The sequence below is a fragment of the Carica papaya genome, chromosome 4, assembly GCF_054855325.1.
Source record: "Carica papaya isolate Zhongbai chromosome 4, ASM5485532v1, whole genome shotgun sequence".
Classification (NCBI taxonomy): Eukaryota; Viridiplantae; Streptophyta; class Magnoliopsida; order Brassicales; family Caricaceae; genus Carica; species Carica papaya.
In genome coordinates, this window is record NC_142312.1 from 3,805,228 (window position 1) to 3,829,849 (window position 24,622).

At 37.6% G+C, this 24,622-nt stretch overlaps 3 protein-coding genes across 4 annotated transcripts in view; 1 reads left to right on the forward strand and 2 right to left on the reverse strand.

The window, feature by feature from the left end:
• The window catches only part of LOC110822194 (Phosphatidylinositol 3- and 4-kinase family protein with FAT domain-containing protein), a 30,497-nt gene extending 9,906 nt beyond the window's left edge, over positions 1-20,591 (forward strand). Inside the window, exons 10-35 of one of the 2 annotated variants that reach the window (XM_088217421.1) lie at positions 1,687-1,768; positions 1,933-1,985; positions 2,063-2,161; positions 2,238-3,470; positions 4,316-5,305; positions 5,379-5,714; positions 6,032-6,290; positions 6,419-6,641; positions 7,019-7,409; positions 8,787-8,936; positions 9,052-9,273; positions 9,379-9,600; positions 10,039-10,692; positions 11,654-11,914; positions 12,010-12,357; positions 12,871-13,304; positions 13,391-13,820; positions 14,124-15,422; positions 15,808-16,068; positions 16,147-16,437; positions 16,528-16,953; positions 17,212-17,643; positions 18,434-18,712; positions 18,997-19,548; positions 19,661-19,870; positions 20,250-20,591. In XM_088217421.1, the coding sequence (XP_088073547.1) occupies positions 1,687-1,768; positions 1,933-1,985; positions 2,063-2,161; positions 2,238-3,470; positions 4,316-5,305; positions 5,379-5,714; positions 6,032-6,290; positions 6,419-6,641; positions 7,019-7,409; positions 8,787-8,936; positions 9,052-9,273; positions 9,379-9,600; positions 10,039-10,692; positions 11,654-11,914; positions 12,010-12,357; positions 12,871-13,304; positions 13,391-13,820; positions 14,124-15,422; positions 15,808-16,068; positions 16,147-16,437; positions 16,528-16,953; positions 17,212-17,643; positions 18,434-18,712; positions 18,997-19,548; positions 19,661-19,870; positions 20,250-20,369 (10,257 nt within the window). In that variant the 3' untranslated portion in view covers positions 20,370-20,591. The remainder of the gene's footprint in view (positions 1-1,686; positions 1,769-1,932; positions 1,986-2,062; positions 2,162-2,237; positions 3,471-4,315; positions 5,306-5,378; positions 5,715-6,031; positions 6,291-6,418; positions 6,642-7,018; positions 7,410-8,786; positions 8,937-9,051; positions 9,274-9,378; positions 9,601-10,038; positions 10,693-11,653; positions 11,915-12,009; positions 12,358-12,870; positions 13,305-13,390; positions 13,821-14,123; positions 15,423-15,807; positions 16,069-16,146; positions 16,438-16,527; positions 16,954-17,211; positions 17,644-18,433; positions 18,713-18,996; positions 19,549-19,660; positions 19,871-20,249) is intronic. The other variant, XM_088217422.1, reaches the window with a different exon arrangement.
• A 301-nt stretch (positions 20,592-20,892) lies between these two features.
• Positions 20,893-22,570, reverse strand: LOC110822276 (uncharacterized). The gene is made up of 3 exons (XM_022052348.2): positions 22,342-22,570; positions 21,734-22,152; positions 20,893-21,653 (listed from the first exon to the last, which is right to left on the reverse strand). The coding sequence occupies exons 1-3, from the start codon at positions 22,445-22,447 to the stop codon at positions 21,090-21,092; spliced, it is 1,089 nt and encodes a 362-aa protein (XP_021908040.1). The 5' UTR covers positions 22,448-22,570; the 3' UTR covers positions 20,893-21,089.
• A 1,195-nt stretch (positions 22,571-23,765) lies between these two features.
• Positions 23,766-24,622, reverse strand: LOC110822405 (uncharacterized). Its single transcript, XM_022052520.2, has 3 exons — positions 24,388-24,622; positions 24,219-24,285; positions 23,766-24,139 (listed from the first exon to the last, which is right to left on the reverse strand). The coding sequence occupies exons 1-3, from the start codon at positions 24,472-24,474 to the stop codon at positions 23,958-23,960; spliced, it is 336 nt and encodes a 111-aa protein (XP_021908212.1). The 5' UTR covers positions 24,475-24,622; the 3' UTR covers positions 23,766-23,957.

Sequence of the window (24,622 nt, forward strand, 5' to 3'; positions counted from 1 at the left end):
CCAAAACTACACACTTCAATGCATTTGGGTCCAATTTTGTCACAGTAGGTCGCACATCTCAAACATAACAGGTGCTACCAAATATCTTAAATTGCATCGGGAACAAAGGCTTATTTGGAAAAAGAAGACTATAACAAACATCTCCATCAAGCACTATAGATGTCCTACGATTAATCAAGAAACAAACTGTAGAAATGGCATCAGCCCAAAATTGCTTAGAGACTTGTGTTTGGAACAAGATGGCTTGAGTTATTTTAAGTAAATGTCTGTTCTTTATCTCAGCGACCCCATTTTAAGATGGTGTATCAACACATGAGAATTGATGAAGGATCCTGCATTGCGTCATATAGTTCTGAAATGAATCTGACATATATTTCTTAACATTATCACTTCTCAATACATGTACCGAAATATTGAATCGTATCTTGACTTCAGCACAGAAAGCACAAAAGTAAGAAAATAATTTAGAACAATTCTTCATAAAATATATTCAAGTCATTCGAAAAAAAATCGTTCACAAAAGTAACGAAATACGTGAACCCAATTTTGGACAGAACAAGGCAGGCACCCCAAACATTAAAATGAACTAACTTAAAAGCAGACTTTACTCGTTTATTGACCCTTGAACCCGATGAACTACGATGATGCTTTACAAACTTATACGACTCATAATCCAGTGAGGGTACATCATAAAACTAAGGACATACCTTCTTCAACACAGGTAGAGATGAATGTTTCAATTGACAATGTGCTTCAAATGGAAAGATAATACTAAAGCAGGTAACTGATCGAAGTACCCAAGTATCAAAAATGCAAAAACAACCTGATATATTTTCTTTACCAATAATCTGCTTCGTCATAAGATTTTAAAGAACACAGTGATCAGGAAAAAATATAATATAACAATTCAAATCTTTAGTAAACTTATTTACAGATATAAGATTGAAGGCGAGCTTAGGTAAACTTAATATAAATGACAGAGTAATAGATGATGTTAGTTTTGTGGTCCCCAAAACCACAATATTATATGTCGATCCATCAGCAATAGTTACAATATGCTTATATGTATATATATAACAACTTTTATTTCAACAAATATATAAGAATTATTCAATATTTTTTTCTTCCTAACCCTTTACACCTCTAATAGCTGGTCAATTAAAAGGTAGTCCTGAAATGTATAAGTTTTCTTCCTTCATTGCATGTCGGCTAGGAGTTCAGGTTTATAACGTCTTTGATAATATTATTGCTTACCATAAGTGTGTATAATTTACACTTGTGTGATTCTTTTGTGGAACACTTGTGCTAATTTACTATCCCACATAGGATTGATTATTTTGTGGTTTTTTCTTTTTGGTATCCCTGCAACTGGGGGTTGTAATTAGCCGGGATGGAACTTGAGATGTTAAGTGGGTGTCATCTGAGCTACAAGGCTCTGGTGGTTAGTTTGTGTTCTACTTGCTTGGTTTATTTTTGTTTGTGGGTGCTAACAATACATATCCTTTGGGATGTGAAATTGAAGCCCGAGCTCCTGCTATTTTCTGTTTGTCTTCCTGAAGTATGTGTTGATTGTCCCTCATATTAGGCAGCTTTCATTGTGAAAACTGGATGCATATATATTAGTTGCCCAGAGACTGTTATTTCTGGGGATTTTCCCTCTAATGTCAAGATATTTTCTGGCTGCAGGCAGTTCTGAATTTGCAGGTCCCTGTGGAGCATTCTAAGGAAGTTAATGATTGTAAAAATCTGATTAAGACCTTGGTTATGGGTAAGTGATCCTGCTTGATTTTTTCACTCATCTATGGTCTTATTAACATCAAATAGTGATGAACAATAATTTCTGGATCTACTAAAGTAAGATTCAATTATATTCTCCATTTTTACTACTTTCCTCTCTTTAAGTTAACTGGTATTGGCTGGATTCACTTTTAGGGATGAAGACAATTATTTGGACCATCACACATGCCCATTTGCCCCGCAATCAGGTTTGATATTCTCTATCTGCTAGTTTCCTTGGTATAGGATTCATCTCATTGTCTTGGATCATGCTTTTAATGTTAAGGTTTCTCCTTCAACTCATGGAACACACCCACAAGCTCTTGTTTCACCATCATCTAATTTGCCAGCTCCTCAGGCCTTCAAAGGGATGAGAGAAGAAGAGGTGATGTGCATGAGATAATTTATTCTACTTTGGTTCTTTGCATTATAACTTCATCTGAATTTTGACTTCCTAACAGCTTTGGAAAGCATCTGGTGTCTTGAAAGGTGGTGTGCATTGCCTAGCTCTGTTCAAGGAGAAGGAAGAGGAGAAAGAAATGCTTCAGCTCTTCTCCCAAATTTTGGCCATTATGGAGCCTCGAGATCTAATGGACATGTTCTCATTGTGTATGCCTGAGCTTTTTGAGTGCATGATTAGCAACACTCAACTGGTTCAGATTTTTTCCACCCTTCTTCAAATTCCAAAAGTATACCGACCATTTGCAGATGTTTTGGTTAATTTCCTTGTAGGCAGCAAACTTGATGCTTTGAAGAATCCAGATTCACCTGCAGCAAAATTAGTTTTGCATCTATTCCGGTGTATATTTGGGGCTGTTGCTAAAACACCTACAGATTTTGAACGTATTTTGCAACCTCATGTGCCCGTTATCATGGAAGTTTGCATGAAAAATGCCACTGAAGTTGAAAAACCTCTTGGTTATATGCAATTACTGCGGACAATGTTCAGAGCACTTGCAGGATGCAAGTTCGAACTCTTACTCCGTGACTTGATTCCTATGTTGCAACCCTGTCTAAATATGTTGCTAATAATGCTTGAAGGTCCAACAGGAGAAGATATGAAGGACCTTTTGTTGGAGCTTTGCTTAACTTTGCCAGCACGTTTAAGCTCTCTGTTGCCATACCTATCCCGTCTTATGAAGCCTCTTGTATTATGCCTTAAAGGAAGCGATGACCTCATCAGTTTAGGTTTAAGAACACTTGAGTTTTGGGTAGATAGTTTGAATCCCGATTTCCTGGAACCAAGCATGGCCAATGTGATGTCAGAGGTTATTTTAGCATTATGGTCTCACTTGAGGCCTGCTCCCTATCCTTGGGGTGGGAAAGCATTGCAACTCCTTGGGAAGTTAGGTGGTCGTAACAGACGATTTCTCAAAGAGCCCCTTGCACTTGAGTGCAAAGAGAATCCAGAACATGGTCTTCGGTTAATTCTTACATTTGAGCCTTCAACCCCATTTTTGGTGCCATTGGACAGATTCATCAATCTTGCAGTAGCAGCTGTTATTCATAAAAATGTTGGCATAGATGCTTTTTATCGAAAGCAGGCTTTGAAATTTCTTCGTGTTTGTTTATCATCTCAGCTCAATTTGCCTGAAGTTGTTACCGATGAAGGGTATACACCCAGGCAATTGTCAACTTTGTTAGTTTCTACTGTTGATCCATCTTGGCGCAGATCTGAGACAATGGATATAAAGGTTAATTTGATATAAAGCTCTGTTGCTTCATATCTTTCTGTACCTTCACTTCTAGTTCTTTACATTTGTGACCAAATCTCCGTTGCTTTGAACTGTTATAAGGTTTCCTTTTCCTTTATTTATTTGTAAGTATGGTTTTCTTTCCACTACTTCTATGGGTATTAGGCACCATTGGTTTAAAAGACTGCATGGATGGCATTCTCTTGATGCCATTTTAATGAATGTCCTTCTCTCTCTCTATTTTCAGAAAAGAGACATTAACAATTAATTAATATCCTGAGCCGACTTATTAGTTTATAGGACATGTCTTCCAAAAATTCTTTTTTCACGATAAATTGTTACCAGACTGTTCATGTGAACGTTCTATAGAAAGTTGTGATGCCTGCTTATTTTGTTTGCTCAGCATATATTTGATCATAGGAAGTTGGAACTGTAAGGGATGGTGATGATGGGAGAGTTGTATTTCAATATTTGAATATTTATGGATTCAATTCGGTTGTAAGGAGGCTGTATTTTTTGTTATTGCACCATGTTTATTAAATGGCCAGTCTCCACATTAGAGGATCTTCATATGAAGTCTCTCTAACAGTATTTCCTAGATGGTAAAATCTTTATATTATAGATATATTAGAGATGGTTTATGTACCACTACAGAATGGCCTTACTGAATGCTAATGTTGATTCTTAGGTTCTTTTTATGATTTGTATCTTTCCTCGTCCTCTTCTTGACTTACCAAATCTTTTGTTTTTATAATTTTGTATTGGTCAATAACTTAGGAAGTTAGATAATGTTTGTAGCAATACAATCTTTTGTCGCCAAATTGAAGCTTCCTTCACTTTTGCAGGCTGACTTAGGTGTAAAGACAAAGACCCAACTTATTGCTGAGAAGTCCGTTTTCAAGATCCTGTTAATGACCATAATTGCTGCTAGTTCAGAATCGGATCTCAGTGATCCCAAGGATGACTTCCTTGTCAACATTTGTCGCCATTTTGCAATGATTTTTCATATAGATTCTAACTCAGCCAGTGCATCATCTGTGGCTCCTCCACTTGGAAGCACTTCGCATTTTTCAAATTCCAGGACAAAGAGTAGTACTTCTTCGAACCTGAAAGAGTTGGATCCCTTGATATTTTTAGATGCATTAGTTGATGTTCTGGCAGATGAAAACAGGCTACATTCCAAAGCTGCTCTTAATGCTCTAAATGTGTTTGCTGAAACACTATTGTTCCTTGCTCGCATGAGACATACTGACATACTTATGTCAAGAGGAGGTCCTGGCACTCCTATGATTGTTTCTAGTCCATCAATGAATCCTGTCTATTCACCACCCCCAAGTGTGCGAATCCCAGTTTTTGAGCAACTTCTGCCTCGGCTTTTGCACTGCTGCTATGGCAACACATGGCAAGCACAAATGGGAGGTGTTATAGGACTAGGTGCTTTAGTTGGAAAGGTCAATGTTGAGATATTGTGCCATTTCCAAGTAAAAATTGTTCGAGGTCTAGTACATGTTCTCAAAAGGCTTCCAGTGTATGCTAGCAAAGAGCAGGAAGAGACAAGTCAGGTTCTAACACAGGTTCTTCGAGTGGTAAACAATGTTGATGAAGCAAACAGTGAACCACGCAGGAAAAGTTTTCATGGAGTAGTTGATTATCTTGCATCTGAGTTGTTCAATGCCAATGCATCTATCATTGTGAGAAAGAATGTGCAATCATGTTTGGCACTTTTGGCTAGTAGGACAGGTAGCGAGGTGTCTGAACTGCTTGAGCCTTTGTATCAGCCTTTGCTTCAGCCTCTTATAATGCGCCCCCTTCGATCAAAAACTGTTGATCAACAGGTTAAATTCTTTTGTTAAATATCACTATACAATTTGTTGACTTTTTAAGATAACCTTATTGTATGGCTTACAGGTTGGGACAGTTACAGCACTAAATTTCTGTTTAGCCTTGAGGCCACCTCTTCTGAAGCTGACTCAAGAATTAGTTAACTTCCTTCAAGAAGCATTGCAAATAGCTGAGGCTGATGAAAATGTATGGGTTGTGAAGTTCATGAACCCTAAGGTTGCCACATCGTTAAACAAACTTCGAACTGCTTGCATTGAACTGCTTTGTACGACAATGGCTTGGGCTGATTTTAAAACTCCAAATCACTCTGACCTGCGTTCGAAGATAATTTCCATGTTTTTCAAGTCTTTGACGTGTCGGACACCAGAAATTGTAGCTGTTGCAAAGGAGGGCCTAAGACAGGTTTTGGCTTATATCTTGTTTTAATTCGTTTATCATTTGCCTACGCAAGTATGCTTGTGTATGGCTGTAGAAATGATTGGCTGTAATGTGGCGTTATTTCCAATTTTATATAGCCTGTGAACTCCTGAAATGTAATTTTTCTCCATTATCTTGTTGCTTTCTTAGTATTTAGATAGTTGTGAAGTTTCATGGAGGCTGAGGAAATTTAAAATGGCCATCTAATGTGCTCTCTAATTTAATCAAAATTTTCATATGCCTCTTATGTTTTGTTTTGTGAAATTCAGGATTTTTTTTCTCGTCTGTTCTATTTCATTCAGGTTATTAATCAGCAGAGGATGCCCAAAGAACTTCTACAGAGCAGCCTGCGACCTATACTTGTCAACCTGGCACACACTAAAAATCTTAGCATGCCTCTACTGCAAGGTCTGGCTCGCTTGCTTGAACTTCTGTCAAGTTGGTTTAATGTGACCTTGGGTGGCAAGTTGTTGGAGCACCTTAAGAAATGGTTGGAACCTGAGAAACTTGCTCAAAGTCAGAAAGCATGGAAGGCTGGTGAAGAGCCAAAAATTGCTGCTGGTAATTTGTCTTGCTTACAAAAATAGATGTGAATAATCTATGCATGGACATCCAGACATGGATAAATAAAAAATCAACTGGTGCTTCTTTAATAGAGATATCAGTTTTGTCATTTTTTTCCTTTGCAGCTATTATTGAGCTTTTTCACTTGCTTCCTCAAGCTGCGTCAAAGTTCCTTGACGAACTCGTTACGTTGACTATTGAGTTGGAAGGGGCCTTTCCGCCCGGACAAGTATATAGTGAGATCAACAGCCCATATCGTCTTCCACTCACAAAATTTTTAAATCGATACGCACCACTTGCTGTTGATTACTTTCTTGCTCGATTAAGTGACACAAAATACTTTAGGCGGTAAGTATAAGATGCTAGATTAGAGTTAATAATGTGGTTGTTTTATATTAATTGTGAAGTATTCTGATTGTTTGAAAAGTTAGAAAGTGCCAACTTAATTATTTATGTATTTTTGCATGCCTCATGGATTGGCCGTCAAGGCCCAAACATGGACAAAGTACATGCCCACCATATTTTCGGCATTAGCTGAATCTTTTTTTAATATAAATGCGACCCCAGATTCAAACTCTTGAAACTGGTTTTAATGACGTGAAATGATGGGATTGGATGTCTAATTGTTTACAAACTTAAATTGATCGGAAATTCTGAACTTAATTGTTTGCATAATTAACTTATATTATGTTTTATGCTCTCCTTTTTTCCTTATTCAAATTCAGGTTAATGTATATAATAAGATCGGATGCTGGTCAACCATTGAGAGATGAACTTGCAAAGTCACCACAGAAGATACTTTCAAGCGCCTTTCCTGAATTTTTGCTGAAATCCGAAACTGTAATGAACCCTGGATCTTCGACTCAGCCGACTGCTTTGTTGGGCGATGAAGGCCATGTTAGTGCTCCACCTGATAGTGCTAATTTGCCATCTGCAACTCCTGCTGCAAAGTCAGAGGCTTACTTTCAAGGGCTTGCACTTATTAAAACATTGGTGAAACTGATACCCAATTGGTTGCCGAGTAACCGCGTTGTTTTTGATACTCTGGTACTTGTCTGGAAATCTCCGGCAAGAATATCTCGATTGCAAAATGAGCAGGAGCTGAACTTAGTTCAAGTAGGTTCATTGACCTTCAGAAGGATATGTTTTTTGTTATCTTCTGTTCTCTATATATCAGGCAAATTTTGGTGTTCCTACTCCTTATTGCTGCATATCTTAGGTTACATTTACCTCTGTTATGTTCTAGACATCACACAATTGTAAGGGCTAAATAATTGGTTAGGTGCCTAATTATCCTAGAATATCGGGAATGACGAGCTTTATCATTTACACTCTGACAGAAAGATTAAACTTTCCTTTATAAGTTCAACTCAACATTCTATTTAAAAAAAAAGTTTAACTCAACATTCAGGTTCTTTATGTAAGGAACCTTCTTATCTTTGAACTTGCATTATGTCTATTTTACTAAGGACAACAATAACTTCTGGAGTCGATTAGGAGATTTTCTATCATCAGTCTGGAGCTCACTGTCTTGGCATCACTATTGAAGATTGAGAGGAGATCACTGGAGATTAACTGCAGTTTGCTGGAGGAAATTATTTGTTGAAGAATAATATATAATTTATTAATGATCAACCAGTCTGAAGCCTAAGGGCAGAGGGTACTTACACCGTAAAATCTTTCCACAATTACTTAGTTAAAAATGACTCCTCTAAGACCAGCTTTCCGTACAAGCAAAGTTGGAAGACGAGTGCTCCACCAAGAATGGCTTTTTCTGCTTGGGAGGCAGGGAACAGATGTATACTTACTTGACAAGCTAAGGAGAAGGGGAAAGATTTTGGTAAATGGATGCTCCCTGTGCAAGGTGCAGAAGAATCTTGTGATCATATATTGCTGTGGTGTCCATGGGCATACAAGTTATGGATCATGGTGTATGGATTATTGGGAATCAGTTGGGTCATGACAGACAATGTAAGGGATGAGAGTTGGCCGTGGAAGGGTGTTAGCGGTGGGGAAAAACATTTTCCCCCTGCTATTTTTTGGTTGTGTGGGAAGAAAGAATTAGGAGAGCTTTTGAAGGGGTAGAAGCTTTGATAGGTTAGTGATGGATGGTTCCGAACCATAGATTTATTAATTATGAATTGATTCTATGCATATTATAGAAGATTTTGGGAACCTTATAGATATTTTGATTGGAGTGTAAAATAGTGGATAGAGCTTATTCTCTAGAATGCATCATCCTTTCATTATCATATTCTTCATTTATTTCTTCTTTTTGTCATTTTGATACATTTTTAACTGTTATGATTTTGTTGGATCTCGATTTTTTTTTTATATGCAAAATTGTTTTAATTTATCTCCAAAGAATATAGTTTGGAAGTTTCTGCTAACATTTGTACTGCTTGGTAGGAAATTCCTTTGTTCAACTCTATTTAGTGATTTTCATCTAAATTATCAGCTCTTGCGATTAATTCATAACATCTCATTATGCAGGTGAAGGAAAGTAAATGGCTCATCAAATGCTTCTTGAATTACTTGCGGCACGACAAAGCAGAATTAAATGTCCTATTTGATATCCTGTCCATCTTTTTGTTTCATAGTCGCATTGATTATACCTTTTTGAAGGAGTTTTATATCATTGAGGTACTTGAACTTTTATATCCGATGCTTGATAGTTTAGGATTGTCACTTTTTAGTTATTTTTTATATCGTCTATAATATCTGTTTGGTAGTATTAGAAATTCGTTTAATGTTTCAGGTTGCCGAAGGCTATCCACCCAGCATGAAGAGAGCACTTCTCTTGCATTTTTTAAACCTTTTTCAATCAAAACAACTTGGCCATGATCATTTGGTTGTGGTTATGCAAATGCTAATTCTTCCAATGCTTGCTCATGCCTTCCAGAATGGCCAAAGTTGGGAGGTAGTAGACCCTAATATTATAAAAACAATTGTGGAGAAGCTACTTGATCCTCCAGAAGAGGTGATCTCTCAGTGTCACAATTTTAATATGTTTTCAACATCTTGAAATTTGTGCTTTACAATGCTCCAGAAACTTTCTAATCTTCATACACCACGTATTTCCTAGGTTTCTGCTGAATATGATGAGCCTTTAAGGATAGAACTTTTGCAACTAGCAACTTTGCTTCTGAAGTATCTGCAAAATGATCTTGTTCATCATAGGAAAGAGCTAATCAAATTTGGATGGAATCATCTTAAACGTGAGGATAGTGCCAGTAAACAGTGGGCATTTGTCAATGTTTGCCACTTCTTGGATGCTTACCAGGCCCCAGAAAAGATAATTCTTCAGGTAGTTTCTTCCATACTATCTCCGCAGAAATTGGAGTATAAAACTGATAAATTTGCATCAGTATTTTCTCAATCCAAAAGTTCTCATTTTTCCAATTTACAGAATCTTAAACAACAGTTCTTCAGCTTAGTAAGTTTTAGTTTAGAATCACTAAATGGTTTTCTTTCTTGAGACTTTTGTAGCTGCAACTAACATAGTGAAAACTGATTCTTTCTAGAGTAGCATATTTCTAGTGAACTTGAATTTACAAAAACTAAACACATGGAGGAATTAAATGTTATGATATGCTTGTAACTATCAGAAAGGGGCTTGTGGATTTTGTGAAAACATAACAGACATGCATGTATGTGCATATCTGCATTCCACTGACCTCAGATCTGTAATATGCACGATATCCTAAAATTTTATCATACTGACTAGTAAGGTTTTGAAATGTAGGTTTTTGTTGCACTTCTTAGAACTTGCCAGCCAGAGAATAAAATGTTGGTCAAACAAGCACTGGATATACTAATGCCAGCATTGCCAAAAAGGCTTCCTCTCGGAGATTCGCGTATGCCAATTTGGATAAGATACACCAAGAAAATTTTGGTTGAGGAAGGCCACTCAATTCCTAATTTGATTCACATTTTCCAGCTCATTGTTCGGCATTCAGATCTGTTCTATAGTTGCAGAGCGCAATTTGTGCCTCAAATGGTGAATTCTCTCAGTCGGCTTGGTTTGCCATATAATACAACGGCAGAAAATAGGCGTCTTGCTATTGAACTTGCTGGATTGGTGGTCAGTTGGGAAAGACAAAGGCAAAATGAAATGAAAATAGTAACTGATGGTGATGGCCCCACACAGATTACTGATGGGCTTAACCCTAGCTCTGCTGGTGCTGATCCTAAACGTCCACTGGATGGATCTTCATTCCCTGAGGACCCGAGCAAGCGAGTTAAAGTTGAACCTGGTCTTCAATCCCTCTGTGTTATGTCACCTGGTGGTGCCTCATCAATCCCTAATATAGAAACCCCTGGATCTGCTGGCCAACCTGATGAAGAATTTAAACCAAACGCTGCTATGGAAGAAATGATCATCAATTTTCTTATAAGGGTGAGGCTTTTCTTTCATCTTGTTTCTTTTGTATGTAATCACATACCAGCATTCCACCTTGAAATTTGCAAGTACGAGGTTCCAGTTAGGTGGTAGTGCATTTTTTTCTTTTTCAATTTCTGTATCTGCATGCTAGCAGTTACTTTTTTGCGCTATCAACTAACCAATCTTCTATGTCACTTATGTAGCCCCGTGACTAAGCCTGAAGCCTGCAACAAGAACTGGCTGTGGCTTCCCCTCCTCCCCCCCACCCTTTCTTTTCCTCGTTTTGGAGAGGGAGAGGAAAGAGGGTGATTTGTGAACATGAGGCTGCTCTCTCTCATTCATGCTGTGGTTTTCTGGAAATTGAGTCAAATTTGGAATTTCCATCAAATGTGCATTAGCAAATTCACTTCATATCATTCTTGGTCTTGATGTTATGCTTTATTTTTATTTTGGAGTAATTATTTAATGCACCTGGAGCATAAATCTTTCTTTCTCCCATTTGTTTGGGCTCTACTGTATAAATTTGAGAAGGATTTTAAGATTTTTGAAGGAAATATGCTTAAAGCACTAAATGTTTACAAATGTTGATTTACAAATAAGTGGTTCATGTTTGAATAAAGATGCTTATTATAAAAAAGTCCTTGTACTTTGGTTACAAACGTAGATATAGAACGTGAACACATTAACTGGTTGTGTTAAACAAAAAAAAGCACAATAAGCACTTCAAATAAATGCATAATTATTTTGGAGAATGACTTATTATCATTGTTATTGCTACCATTGCTTAAAACTGATTGAAAACATCTATTAACCAAATACCGAATAGTTAGACTTCAGTGAGGTGCCTATAAAGCTACTTCTTGAGCAGGGCTAAACATTTTATTCAAATTTTGCTCTTATTACGTTGAAGTTTATAGAAATGGTAATGGAACATGTAAAGTGTAGGCTTGCATTTAACGTGGCTTTCTGGAAACAGGTTTCCTTGGTTATTGAACCTAAGGACAAGGAAGCAAGTACTATGTACAAACAAGGACTAGAGCTGCTTTCACAAGCTTTGGAGGTTTGGCCAACTGCTAATGTCAAGTTCAACTATCTAGAAAAGCTTCTAAGCAGCATCCAGCCATCTCAGTCTAAGGACCCGTCCACAGCTCTTGCACAAGGTTTGGACGTGATGAACAAGGTTTTAGAGAAGCAGCCGCATTTGTTCATTAGGAACAACATTGCCCAGATTTCCCAGGTCCGTAAGCAACTTTTCCAGTTAGTATTCGATTATATATATATTCTTATATTAACTGATGGTGTTGCTGTTGTTTCTTTTCATTTGTTTCTCAGATTCTTGAACCTTGTTTCAAGTATAAAATGCTAGATGCTGGAAAATCATTGTGCTCCTTGTTGAAGATGGTTTTCATGGCTTTTCCTCTAGATGCAGCTAGTACTCCTCCAGATATAAAACTATTGTATCAGAAGGTTGATGAGCTAATACAGAAGCACATCAATAGTGTTACAGCTCCACAAACATCGGGTGATGATAACTCTTCTAACTCACTTGGCTTTGTGCTTCTAGTCATCAAAACCTTGACTGAGGTGCAGAAGAGTTTCATTGATCCTTACATTTTGGTTAGGATCCTTCAACGCCTGGCACGGGATATGGGATCATCGGCAGGCTCTCATTTGAGACAAGTATGCATTTGAATCTTGTTTCTTTAGTTTTTTGTTGGTAACTAGCATGTTCATTTCTGGAAAGCTTTTTAGCGGCAAACTCCATCCAAAGAAATATCTTGCTAGTTGCAAGCATCTAGCATTTCCTGCTCATGCTACCAACTGCAATACCAGACATTTACTCTCAAACAGAAAATGTCATGTTGGTACTACAGTTACTTGTGGGGACTATGAAATATTTTTATACTGTCATGCTGTACCTGTTAATATTATGGTTGGTACTCCCAACTGTCGTTAATATCTTCTATCTGTTCTATAATAATTCAGATCTAATTGTTTGTCTCTTATTCCTGATTTAGGCAGTAGTTTGCATCACTGCTTTCCATTGTTTGAATGGCTTCATTGATAATCCTCGCTATTATTATATTCTGACTGTTTTTATCTTTTCCTTTGCTTGCCACCTTTACTCTTATCTTGTTGTTTGATCTTAAATTTAGCAGACTTCTAATTGTACTGTGGTTGTTTTGAGCAAAGCGACCTTATTTCCATGTTCAGGGTCAGCGAACAGATCCAGATTCTGCAGTTACTTCCACTCGTCACGGTGCTGACGTTGGAGTTGTCATCTCTAACCTGAAATCTGTTTTGAAACTTATTACTGAAAGGGTCATGATTGTGCCGGAGTGCAAACGATCTGTAACTCAGATCTTGAATGCCCTGCTTTCTGACAAAGGTACTGATGCTAGTGTACTTATATGTATACTTGATGTGATAAAAGGGTGGGTGGAAGATGATTTTAGCAAGCCAAGCACTTCTGCTGCCTCTACTGCTTTCCTGACTCCAAAGGATATAGTCTCCTTCCTTCAGAAGCTTTCCCAAGTTGATAAACATAACTTCCCCTCTACTTGCCTGGAAGAATGGGATGGGAAGTATCTTCAGCTTCTATACGGAATTTGTGCTGACTCAAATAAGTAAGTCTTTTTGTGTCAAATATTGGGTTGTTAGCTTCCTTTTATTTCACCGATATCTGAATAAATATGATTTGATTGAATTCCAGATATCCTCTGGCTCTACGTCAAGAGGTGTTTCAGAAGGTGGAAAGGCAATTCATGCTTGGTTTACGGGCAAGGGATCCTGAAATGAGGATGAAGTTCTTCTTACTATATCATGAATCTCTTGCGAAAACATTGTTCGCAAGGTTGCAGTTTATTATCCAAAGCCAGGACTGGGAAGCTTTAAGTGATGTCTTCTGGCTCAAACAGGGTCTTGATCTTCTTCTGGCTATCTTAATTGAGGACAAACCAATCACTCTTGCTCCAAACTCTGCCCGGGTTCTGCGACTCGTGGTTTCAGGTACTCCTTCAGATAATTCTGGAATGCAACACCAAGTCGCTGATATAGCAGAGGGTTCTGAGGAGGCACCATTAACTTTTGATAGCCTTGTCCTGAAGCATGCACAGTTTCTGAATGAAATGAGCAAACTCCAGGTGATTTACTTGATGTCATATCATTCTACAATATTATGGTTGATGATCTTCAGCCCGTGTCATGTTTGGAAAGTTTCTTTCCTGCTGTGACAGCAGTTAAGTGCTGATAAACTATTATCAGCTCAGTCCTTGTTTCCTTTCTTTCAAACCTCAACAAACAGCTATAATCTCCTAACTTCATATTTGCTTTGCTTATTATTGCATTCCTCTCTACGTAAATTGGTTGGATTTTTTTTTAGTAGTTTATTTGGGATCTCTCGGGGACTATAGCACTCACAATGTTAATCTTTTATGCCCTTATAGGTGGCTGATGTTGTTATACCTTTGAGGGAGTTGGCTCACACGGATGCTAATGTTGCTTACAATCTGTGGGTGTTAGTTTTTCCTATTGTGTGGGTTACATTGCACAAAGAAGAGCAGGTAGCACTTGCTAAACCCATGATAACTCTCCTGTCAAAAGATTACCATAAGAAGCAGCAAGCTAGCAGACCAAATGTTGTGCAAGCACTTCTGGAAGGGCTTCAGTTGAGCCACCCTCAACCTCGGATGCCAAGTGAACTCATAAAATATATAGGAAAAACTTACAATGCATGGCATCTTGCATTGGCTTTGCTGGAGAGTCATGTTATGCTATTCATGAATGACACAAAATGTGCCGAGTCTCTGGCTGAGCTTTATCGGTTGTTAAATGAAGAAGACATGAGGTGTGGATTATGGAAGAAAAGGTCAATTACTGTAGAAACCAGAGCTGGGCTTTCACTGGTTCAACATGGTTACTGGCAGCATGCTCAAAGCCTCTTTTATCAAGCTATGGTTAAGGCAACTCAAGGCACATATAACAATACAGTACCTAAGGCTGAGATGTGTCTTTGGGAAGAGCAGTGGCTTTACTGTGCTACTCAGCTTAGTCAGTGGGATGCATTAGTGGACTTTGGAAAGAACATTGAGAATTATGAGATACTGTTTGATAGTCTTTGGAAGCTTCCCGATTGGGCGTATATGAAGGACCATGTAATGTCTAAGGCACAAGTAGAAGAAACTCCAAAAGTTCACCTAATTCGAGCCTATTTTACTCTTCATGACAGGAACACAAATGGTGTGGGGGATGCAGAAAACGAAGTGGGGAAAGGTGTTGATCTTGCTTTAAAACAGTGGTGGCAGTTGCCTGAAATGTCTGTTCATGCTAAGATACCTCTGTTGCAGCAATTTCAACAGTTGGTTGAATTTCAAGAATCATCTAGAATTCTAGTAGATATTTCTAATGGAAACAAACTTGCGGGAAGCTCTGTTGTTGGTGTACATGGAAATCTTTATGCTGATCTCAAGGACATCCTCGAGACTTGGAGATTGAGAACTCCAAATGAATGGGATAATATGTCAGTGTGGTATGATTTGCTCCAATGGAGGAATGAAATGTATAATGCTGTTATAGATGCATTCAAGGATTTCGGCAGCTCAAATACACAACTACATCACCTAGGTTATCGTGACAAAGCATGGAATGTCAATAAACTAGCTCGAATTGCTCGCAAGCAAGGGCTTTATGATGTTTGCGTGCAAATTCTTGAAAAGATGTACGGACATTCAACGATGGAGGTGCAGGTACTGGATGCATTAATTACTGCCTTAGTTTAGGGAAAGCAAAATGTAAGGACTACCAACTTTTTTAAGGAAAATGGAGGATAACTTTTCATCCAATGGCAACAACCTAGCTGGTAGGATTCTCCAGTCAAGGTTTCTTTTGGGGCTTTTGTGAAATCTCTAAGATGATCCTTGCAAGTTGATTCAGCATTTGATTTTTTATTAGCAATTTCTATCATCTCCAATCACTCCATGAATTTCCACAAGTGCAAAGTCCACTGTTTATAGGCCTAAAACTTCTTTCACAAAATTTCCATTTTTCCTGCTTATTGGTCATGTAATGAAAAGTATAGCGTTGGGTAATCTACAGGTGGACGTTCTTATTGGTTCTTTTACTTTTGTACAGGAAGCCTTTGTTAAGATAAAAGAACAGGCAAAAGCTTATCTGGAAATGAAGGGAGAGCTTACTAGCGGTCTTAATTTGATCAACAGCACTAATCTGGAATATTTTCCTGTTAAACACAAAGCTCAAATTTTTCGCCTCAGAGGGGATTTTCTCTTGAAGCTAAATGACTCCGAAGGTGCTAATATAGCATATTCCAATGCAATTACCCTTTTCAAGAATTTGCCCAAAGGATGGATAAGCTGGGGGAATTATTGTGATATGGTACTATTTTCATTTGTTTTCTAATATTGGCCATGGTGATGACTGAAAACTGAGTGATCTGCCGCTTCCCTTTTACAGGCCTATAAAGAAACCCATGACGAAATTTGGTTAGAATATGCTGTCAGCTGCTTTCTTCAAGGAATAAAATTTGGTGTCTCTAATTCCAGGAGTCATTTAGCCCGTGTTCTTTATCTTCTAAGCTTTGATACGACCAATGAGTCTGTGGGAAGGCCTTTTGATAAGTACCTGGACCAAATACCACATTGGGTGTGGCTTTCCTGGATCCCTCAATTGTTACTTTCCCTGCAGAGATCAGAAGCACCTCATTGCAAGCTTGTGCTGCTAAAAGTTGCAACTGTATATCCACAGGTATCTTTCGTTTCTTAAATACTAATAAGAAGATTATTAATAGATATAACAGGCATGCATTCTAATTAAATCTGCTCTTTGAAATTTTAGGCTCTATATTACTGGCTCCGAACATATTTGCTTGAGCGCCGGGATGCTGTCAATAAATCTGATCTAAGTAGAATGGCAATGGCTCAGCAAAGGCTACAGCAAAATATCCCCAGTGCTGGTCATAGTGGTTCTATTTTAGGCTCAGACAATCAGGGTGCTCAATCTAGTGGTGGGATTGGATCACATGATAGTGGAAATTCTCACGGGCAAGAACCTGACCGTTCCACAATAGCTGAAAACAGTGTGAATTCAGGGAGTAACCAACCTCTGCAACAAAATTCAGCAGTTAATGAAGGTAATCAGAACACAACGAGGCGTAATGGTGGTGCTTTGGTGCCAGTCTCTGCTGCCATTGCTTTTGATTCTGCAAAGGATATAATGGAGGCTTTAAGAAGCAAGCACAGTAATTTGGCTGGTGAACTTGAGGTGGCTATTTTTTTCCAGATATCTTTATGTATTTAATGAATTTATTTTGTTGATGAAGATGCTAAGATATGCTCTCTATCTGTATATCAATCTAATAGTTACCATTATTTATCAAGAAAGAGGATTGCATCCTACTTCTTTGTCCATTGACTGTGACACAAGTAAAACGGACCTTATTTTTATGGGCTATTTTCTGAATTATGTTTTGCTCTTTTATGACTAGTACGTTTTATGAAATTGGATGGTTCTCCTTTTCAGATTCTTCTCACTGAAATTGGTTCAAGATTTGTTACTTTGCCAGAGGAGAGGCTTCTGGCTGTGGTTAATGCTTTGTTGCATCGCTGCTACAAATATCCAACTGCCACTACAGCGGAGGTTCCCCAGTCTCTTAAGAAGGAGCTATCTGGTGTTTGCAGAGCTTGCTTCTCTGCAGATGCTGTGACAAAGCATGTGGATTTTGTGAGAGAGTACAAGCAGGATTTTGAGCGTGACCTTGATCCAGAAAGTGCAGCTACTTTCCCAGCCACGCTATCAGAATTGACTGAAAGATTGAAACACTGGAAAAATGTCCTCCAGAGCAATGTTGAGGACAGGTTTCCAGCTGTCTTGAGGCTGGAAGAAGAAAGCAGGGTGTTGCGCGACTTCCATGTGGTTGATGTTGAGATCCCAGGGCAGTACTTTACTGATCAGGTAATAATTGGGTGTTAAATTCCTTTTCTTTTAATCATTAAAGTCTCTAGTTGTTATCTGATGTTGCATAGCAATGTAGAGTTTATAGGGAGGAAAAATAAAGAAAACAAAAGATTAATCAAATCCACAATCAAAGGAATTGACAACAATCAAAATCACAGGCATGGTGTTGTTAGGCCCTCAATTCAATACTTTTATTTGTAAGCAGACTGTCTAAAAATAATGAACCACCCATGTAATTTATAGGATGTCTATATAGCAGATTATAACTATAATCCTTCACCAGGGAACCGCAAAAAAGTAAGACTACTAACTACAGGACTAAACTTTAACAAAATATAAAGACTTGCTATATTTTAATTATTTAATTATAGTAGTATAGTCCTATATTAACAAAAATTATGCTAGATGGTCCCATATCATTATCTTCATCTGAATGGTCTAGTTAAATTCTCCAGCCAGGATTTATGATTCATGACTTTTGGGCTGCTCAGAATTTTTTCTGTGCTTGTATTTGCATGTCAGTCTTCATTCATGCTGGTCTATCTGTGTTTTTTTTTTTTTAAGTACTTTTATGGGGGAATGGTTGTCATGTACAAAAGCTTTTTACAGGCAGAAACAAAGTCTATTAGGTCTATCAGCTGTCCCTCTTTAGTGTGGGCCTGTGGTCTGTGATCCGGGTGGAGGGTACATCCAAAAGTCTCTAACCCTGTGGAAAGGGGTTTCCACTTGTCCTTCTTGTTTATCTATTTTTAGTTTTTTTAAACTAATTGTGTATTGAATCATCCAGGAAATTGCACCCGATCATACAGTGAAGTTAGACCGGATTGGAGCTGATATACCAATTGTTCGAAGGCATGGAAGTAGTTTCCGGCGTTTGACTATGATAGGTTGTGATGGTTCTCAACGGCATTTCATTGTCCAGACATCTTTGACCCCTAATGCTAGAAGTGACGAAAGAATCTTGCAGCTTTTCCGTGTAATGAACCAAATGTTTGATAAGCACAAGGAATCCAGACGACGCCATATATGCATTCATGCACCAATTATTATTCCGGTTTGGTCTCAGGTAATTTAACTGTGCGATTACAAATCCCAGTTTTTGAAGTTTTCTGCTCGATGAACAAGGTAGACTTGAAGTTGTTAAATGAGATTTTGTAGTAGCGTTGCATGCCAGACCAAGTGGCTTTGAGACATTTATTTTCTCTGAGAATTGTGTTGCTTTTCTCATTGCACACTGTTCCCCTACACGAGGTTTCACTGAATAGAGCATGCGGCTACTCTGATTAAAAATATCTGCAAGGAAAACCTTGTCTATGAATTCTTTTCGTATTAATGTATCTCAATGAACAGGTACGGATGGTTGAGGATGATTTAATGTACAGCACCTTCCTCGAGGTGTACGAGAATCACTGTGCAAGAAATGATCGGGAGGCAGATCTCCCCATCACCTACTTCAAGGAGCAACTAAACAAAGCTATATCTGGCCAAGTATCAGCAGAAGCTGTTGTAGATCTTCGCCTCCAGGCATATACAGATGTTACAAAGACCCTAGTGACTGATGGTATCTTCTCCCAATACATGTACAAGACTCTGCCGAGTGGAAACCATTTGTGGGCTTTCAAGAAACAATTTGCTATCCAACTGGCCCTTTCAAGTTTCATGTCTTTCATGCTCCAAATTGGAGGACGGTCCCCGAATAAGATTTTATTTGCAAAGAATACTGGAAAGTTATTCCAGACAGATTTTCACCCTGCATATGATGCAAATGGAGTGATCGAGTTTAATGAACCAGTGCCTTTTCGATTGACAAGGAACATGCAAGCATTCTTCTCCCATTTTGGAGTTGAAGGCCTCATTGTTTCGGCTATGTGTGCTGCAGCTCAGGCTGTGGTCTCACCTAAAGTAAGTTATACTGGGAACTTGGCAGTTTCTCAATTGATTGATGTACTAGGCTGAAGGCACTGTTGCTTAAGAAACTGATGTCTCTGTCTTTCCCTAAAAATCTTTGTTGCAGCAAATTCAACATTTATGGTATCAATTAGCCATGTTTTTCCGTGATGAGCTGCTTTCGTGGTCTTGGAGAAGGCCACTTGGGATGCCCATGGCCCCTGTTGCTGGAGCTGGTAATTTGAACCCAACAGAGTTCAAGCACAAGATTATTGCTAATGTAGAGAGTGTTATTGGTCGGATCAATGAAATTGCCCCACAATGTGTCTCTGAAGAGGTATATATCTGCCAATTTTTCTGCCCTCCTTTTAGAAGAATAAGGCCTAATCTCACTATCAAGTGCTTCAACAATTACATTAAGATTAAAATTTTTAAAAACTATTTTTCTTCAAATATTAACGTCTAACACAAAATTTGAGCTTACTGTAACAATCTCCTTTAGAAGTTAAAGAGAATGACATCAATTCTTCTTTTTCCTCGTTCCTGCAAAATAACAAAACAATGTGTTAAAATTTAGCCTTCATCTTTCGGGGTAAGCAAATTAGTCTCAACACAACTGGAGTGACACATGGTGAAATCTCATGTCACGCAAGGTGTGCATGTTTAATTGAGTTAGTAACGTTTTTATATTGTTGTCTGGACTGCTTTCATTTCAGGAGGAGAATGCTTTAGAGCCACCGCAGTCGGTGCAAAGGGGCGTTACGGAGCTTGTCGAAGCAGCATTGACACCCCGAAACCTGTGCATGATGGATCCAACATGGCATCCCTGGTTTTGAGTATGTGGTGAATGTAGTAGCTGTACATTTTGGTCAATGGCAGGCGTATCGGCACTTCCACCCTCTTCCGGTGGGACGGCGAGGCAGCTTTTTTTTCTTCTAGGCTGTAAATATTGTGTACGCATGTATATAATATATTGGTGGGCCTTTTGATATTTAATTCATAGAGAAATTAATTAGAGTCATTTTTAATGTGCAATATAATCCGCGAACTTTTTTTTCTTTGTGTCTCTAAAGCTCTTCCTCCTTATCGTTTCAAGAAAAAAAAAAAATTTCTACATTTAACTATATATATATATATTCGCATAAATGGACACTTGGTGTAAAATTTTGCACATACTTTCAGTATCACCTTAATTTCGCACATTAGTGATGTTTTTTAGTAATTTATTTTTCAAACAACAATTTGTTTAAATTTGTTTAAAGTGTAATTTAAAATTTACAGATTTGATATTTTCGGAACAAATAAATGAAAATAAGAAATAATTTTGGACTAACAGATTTAGATTTAATTCTCGGAAAATAAGGAAAAAGAAGTTGAATGTTATCCTTTTTATTGGGTAAAAAAAAAAGGTTCAATCACTTAATTTGTGATTCAGCGTCAACATTCTGATCAAGTATAGATTTCGCTATCCACCACGGAGAAAACCCAATCCCAGAACAATGCGTCAATCAACAAAGACAGTTAACAATGAAATCACCATCACGCACACGCACACACTATTCTTCTTCTCCTTCTTCTTCTGCCATGGAAAAGCGCAAATGTTTTCCTTTTGGTGTCGGCCAGCCTTTCAACTGCAAGAAATCTCCAGATTCCTCATTCTCTTCTTCTACCTCCTCTTCTACTAATTCATCGTCACTGTCGTAAACAAATCTTGTGTGCTTTCCAGCAAATTCAGCCATTATCTTCTCTCTCACAGTCATCTTGTTCATATCTTCACACAGCTTGTCAAGCAATCCATTATCATCATCTACTTCTCCTCCATTGTCTTCATCTTTTTCTTCCGGCTCGTAGTTTTCTTCAATGTCTTCTTCTTCTTCTTCTTCTTCATCATCATTGACACTTGCATTGACCTGAATAGACCAAATGGAAGCATCATCATCATCTGGGGTTATCTTCTCTTTCTCCCCGCTTTCTCCTGCTATCATTCCCTCGTAACTCAGCACAGAGGAGCATCCCGATGAATTATCGGATTGCTCTGATGATTTCTCAGAGAAATCAAGCAGCAGAGAACGAGTAATCCCCATATCATTTTTTCCATCAAACATTTCATCACTCTCCGCCTGCAATCATTTGATTATATGATTAATGAATGGTTTGATTTTCTGGACTCGGACTGCACATAAACAAGAAGAAATCAAACCTGAGATATGACTTCCTCAACAACCGGAGAAGCAACCTCAATCGCTTCCAGATTGTGTACTTGCGGCGTGTTTGATGGAGTTGGCGCCAGAAGTCCCATAGGAGAATTGGCAAAACCTTGAAGGTGAGGAAATCGACGAGTCTTGTCCAATGAAAGCTTGGAAAACTCAGCTTCCTCTTCCACTTTTTGCAAAAGAGTCTTTACTTGACCTCTGAGAAGTGCCTCACCAGACCCAGGTGTCTTCTTGGCTCTGCTGTTCCGCAACTTGGCAATGGCGGATGATGGAGTTTCCAAGCTCCCCATTGCCAGCCCAACGATGGGCGAGTCATTTGTTATATCTATAAGCGCAGATCGATCTTGTTGCTGTTTAGTATTTCTTTGTCTTGCCGAAAGGCCCTGCCCAGATTCCTCAATCTTTCCTGCAAAATCAGTCAAAACCCTTAACAACCAAAAGAAAATCAATCTTGATCTTCAACGAGAACAAGAAGGTAAAGGGAACCGACTTGCCAGGATCGCAAAAAAGAAAAGAAAGAAAAGATTTTTCTTCAATCTCGCAGAAATTTCATAGATTCAGACCCATTTCTGTCATCGAGAGAAAGATCACTCACTTGACATGGGAATATTGTTGTTGCAGTTGCTGTTGCAGTCTAGGTTATTCACAGTAGCCAGAGTCTGCGACCTTGTTACTCTTCTTGTTGAGGACGGAGTCTCCATTGAAGAATCTGGATCACAGAGATAGAAGCTGATCTTTAATGGCGGAGAAGGATTGCAGAGAAATCAACGAGACGGAGGATGCAGAAGAAGGAGAAGATAGAGAAAGTAGATGTTCGCTGGGATGAGTTTGGAGGGTTTATAAAGAGAGAGATTAGCCAAATTAAACGGTGAAAGTTACCGTTAGAGCCTTTGCTGGCACAGATTCACAAAACGCGCTTGCAAAAACTAGCCGTTGAGAGGATTTTGTTTTGAATATTTATTTCCTCCGGCTACTGTTTAACAGTTCGCTACTTTGCCCAATTGACGGGCTTAAAATTTAATTACTAGTATTAGTATTTGACTCTTTTTTTTTTTTTTTCCAATTTATGTAAATTAGGAATTTGACTTGAATTTTTTTTTATAAAAAAATTCATCTGATTTTACCAACATTTATGTAAATATTTTTTTTTTAAATTTCTGCAAATTAGGAATTTAACGTTACAAAAATAATTATAATAATTCATTTGATTTTACCAATATATATATATAGATAGTAGTCGGGTACCATACAATGCATCTGTAAATCTGTACTCGAGGCTTTAGTGCTTTACCTTAATTATTGGAAAGATTTTCTGCCCCATATGATACTTTTCTATTTCTCTTAATTGACAATATATATGTATATGGTAGTAGGTGTGTCTGTATATGCATATATGTATGTATATATGAATGTATATGGTATGTTCGTGAAATATTTGGTAAGTCTATATGCAAAACACGATTGAAATTATTTACATATATAGAATTGTGAATCATATATTTCACGTTTTGCTTTCCATCATGTTGCAAATTCAAATATATTTCCAAGTTTAAAACCAAAAAAAAAAAAAAAGTCACAAGGAGAATTTTTTGGGATAATTTATGTGATCTCCTTTAATATATACATATACATATATATATATATATATTCCCTCAAATTAATTATTTCTAGAATAAAAAGAATTATTTCATTACTAATCCATATTATATATTTTTGAAACATATTTATATTTATATATTTAAAATTTTCATTTATCTTTAACATATTACGTAGTTTAGTATTTATATTTATAAATGTTAATATCAGATATCATTAGATCAAACCCAATATCTCATCTATGAGTCCATAGTGTCATCTATTTAGATTATGTTACGAGAAATTTTCAAAATTAGTTCAGATTTATTATATTTTTAGATTTTAATTATTTACTACATATAAATCAATTGTAATAGAATTAAACATGCATATACATATATTGTTGTATACATATATATATATATATTAATATATATATCACACTAACCAAATATTACCAACTTATTATTATTTTCCCGTAAAAAAGCATGAAATTGAACGAAACAAGAGAGACTGTATTGAATTAATTTCCTGCTCACTGGAAACTTTTTCATTTTACATTTCCCCGAAAGAAATAATTAATCACCTTCCAATATATATAGATATATATATATATAGGTATTTGTATAGATTAGTTCAGGGACATTTATGAACGCCTTCGTGGGTTGTAAGGTTAGCATAACAATGACAAGCGTCAAGGTTGCCAGATGTGCCCGGAGGAACACAACTACACTTCTTACAGCAACTCCCACATGCCCTTTTACACAGATTCGGCCTCTTTGTTTCCGAGCACCTTCTCCCACACTCCGCTCCACAATCTATTATACGTATATATCTTTACCAATCAGTATATACATACATACACATTATATATATATATATACGTAGATCATGTACCTATGGGGTGGGGTAAGGGGCTCGGTGTTGGTGCTCCAACACTGTAGTTCATCGTCTCAGTACTGATCTGTAAACCATGCAAATATATAGAAATGTTAAAGTAATCAAGAAATGTTGATTATGTAATATATAAAGTAGATATATATGTATATATGATTATAAAGATTACCAAATATTGTTGATCATCAGCTTCACTTCCATGGAGAAGCAGAAGAGAGAAAAGAAGTACCAGCAAAGCAGCAAGAGTGCTAGCCATGTGTGTGTGTGTGTGTTATGTATCTTCTATATGTGACTGTGACTGTGACTGTGACTGTGAAAGGAAAATATACATAGGTCGCTGTCTCTGTGTGTGTGCGTGTGTATATATACACAGAGACAGAAAGAAGAGGGAGATATTAGTAATG

Excerpts from the sequence above, each read along its gene's own strand:
- LOC110822276 (XM_022052348.2), bottom strand. The coding sequence starts at position 22,447 with ATGGAGACTCCGTCCTCAACAAGAAGAGTAACAAGGTCGCAGACTCTG. Across the intron at positions 22,153-22,341 it reads CAACAATATTCCCATGTCAA|GAAAGATTGAGGAATCTGGG; the intron begins GTGAGTGATCTT and ends CTGATTTTGCAG. Across the intron at positions 21,654-21,733 it reads TTGAGGAAGTCATATCTCAG|GCGGAGAGTGATGAAATGTT; the intron begins GTTTGATTTCTT and ends AAATGATTGCAG.
- LOC110822405 (XM_022052520.2), bottom strand. The coding sequence starts at position 24,474 with ATGGCTAGCACTCTTGCTGCTTTGCTGGTACTTCTTTTCTCTCTTCTG. Across the intron at positions 24,286-24,387 it reads CTGATGATCAACAATATTTG|ATCAGTACTGAGACGATGAA; the intron begins GTAATCTTTATA and ends CATGGTTTACAG. Across the intron at positions 24,140-24,218 it reads CCCCTTACCCCACCCCATAG|ATTGTGGAGCGGAGTGTGGG; the intron begins GTACATGATCTA and ends TACGTATAATAG.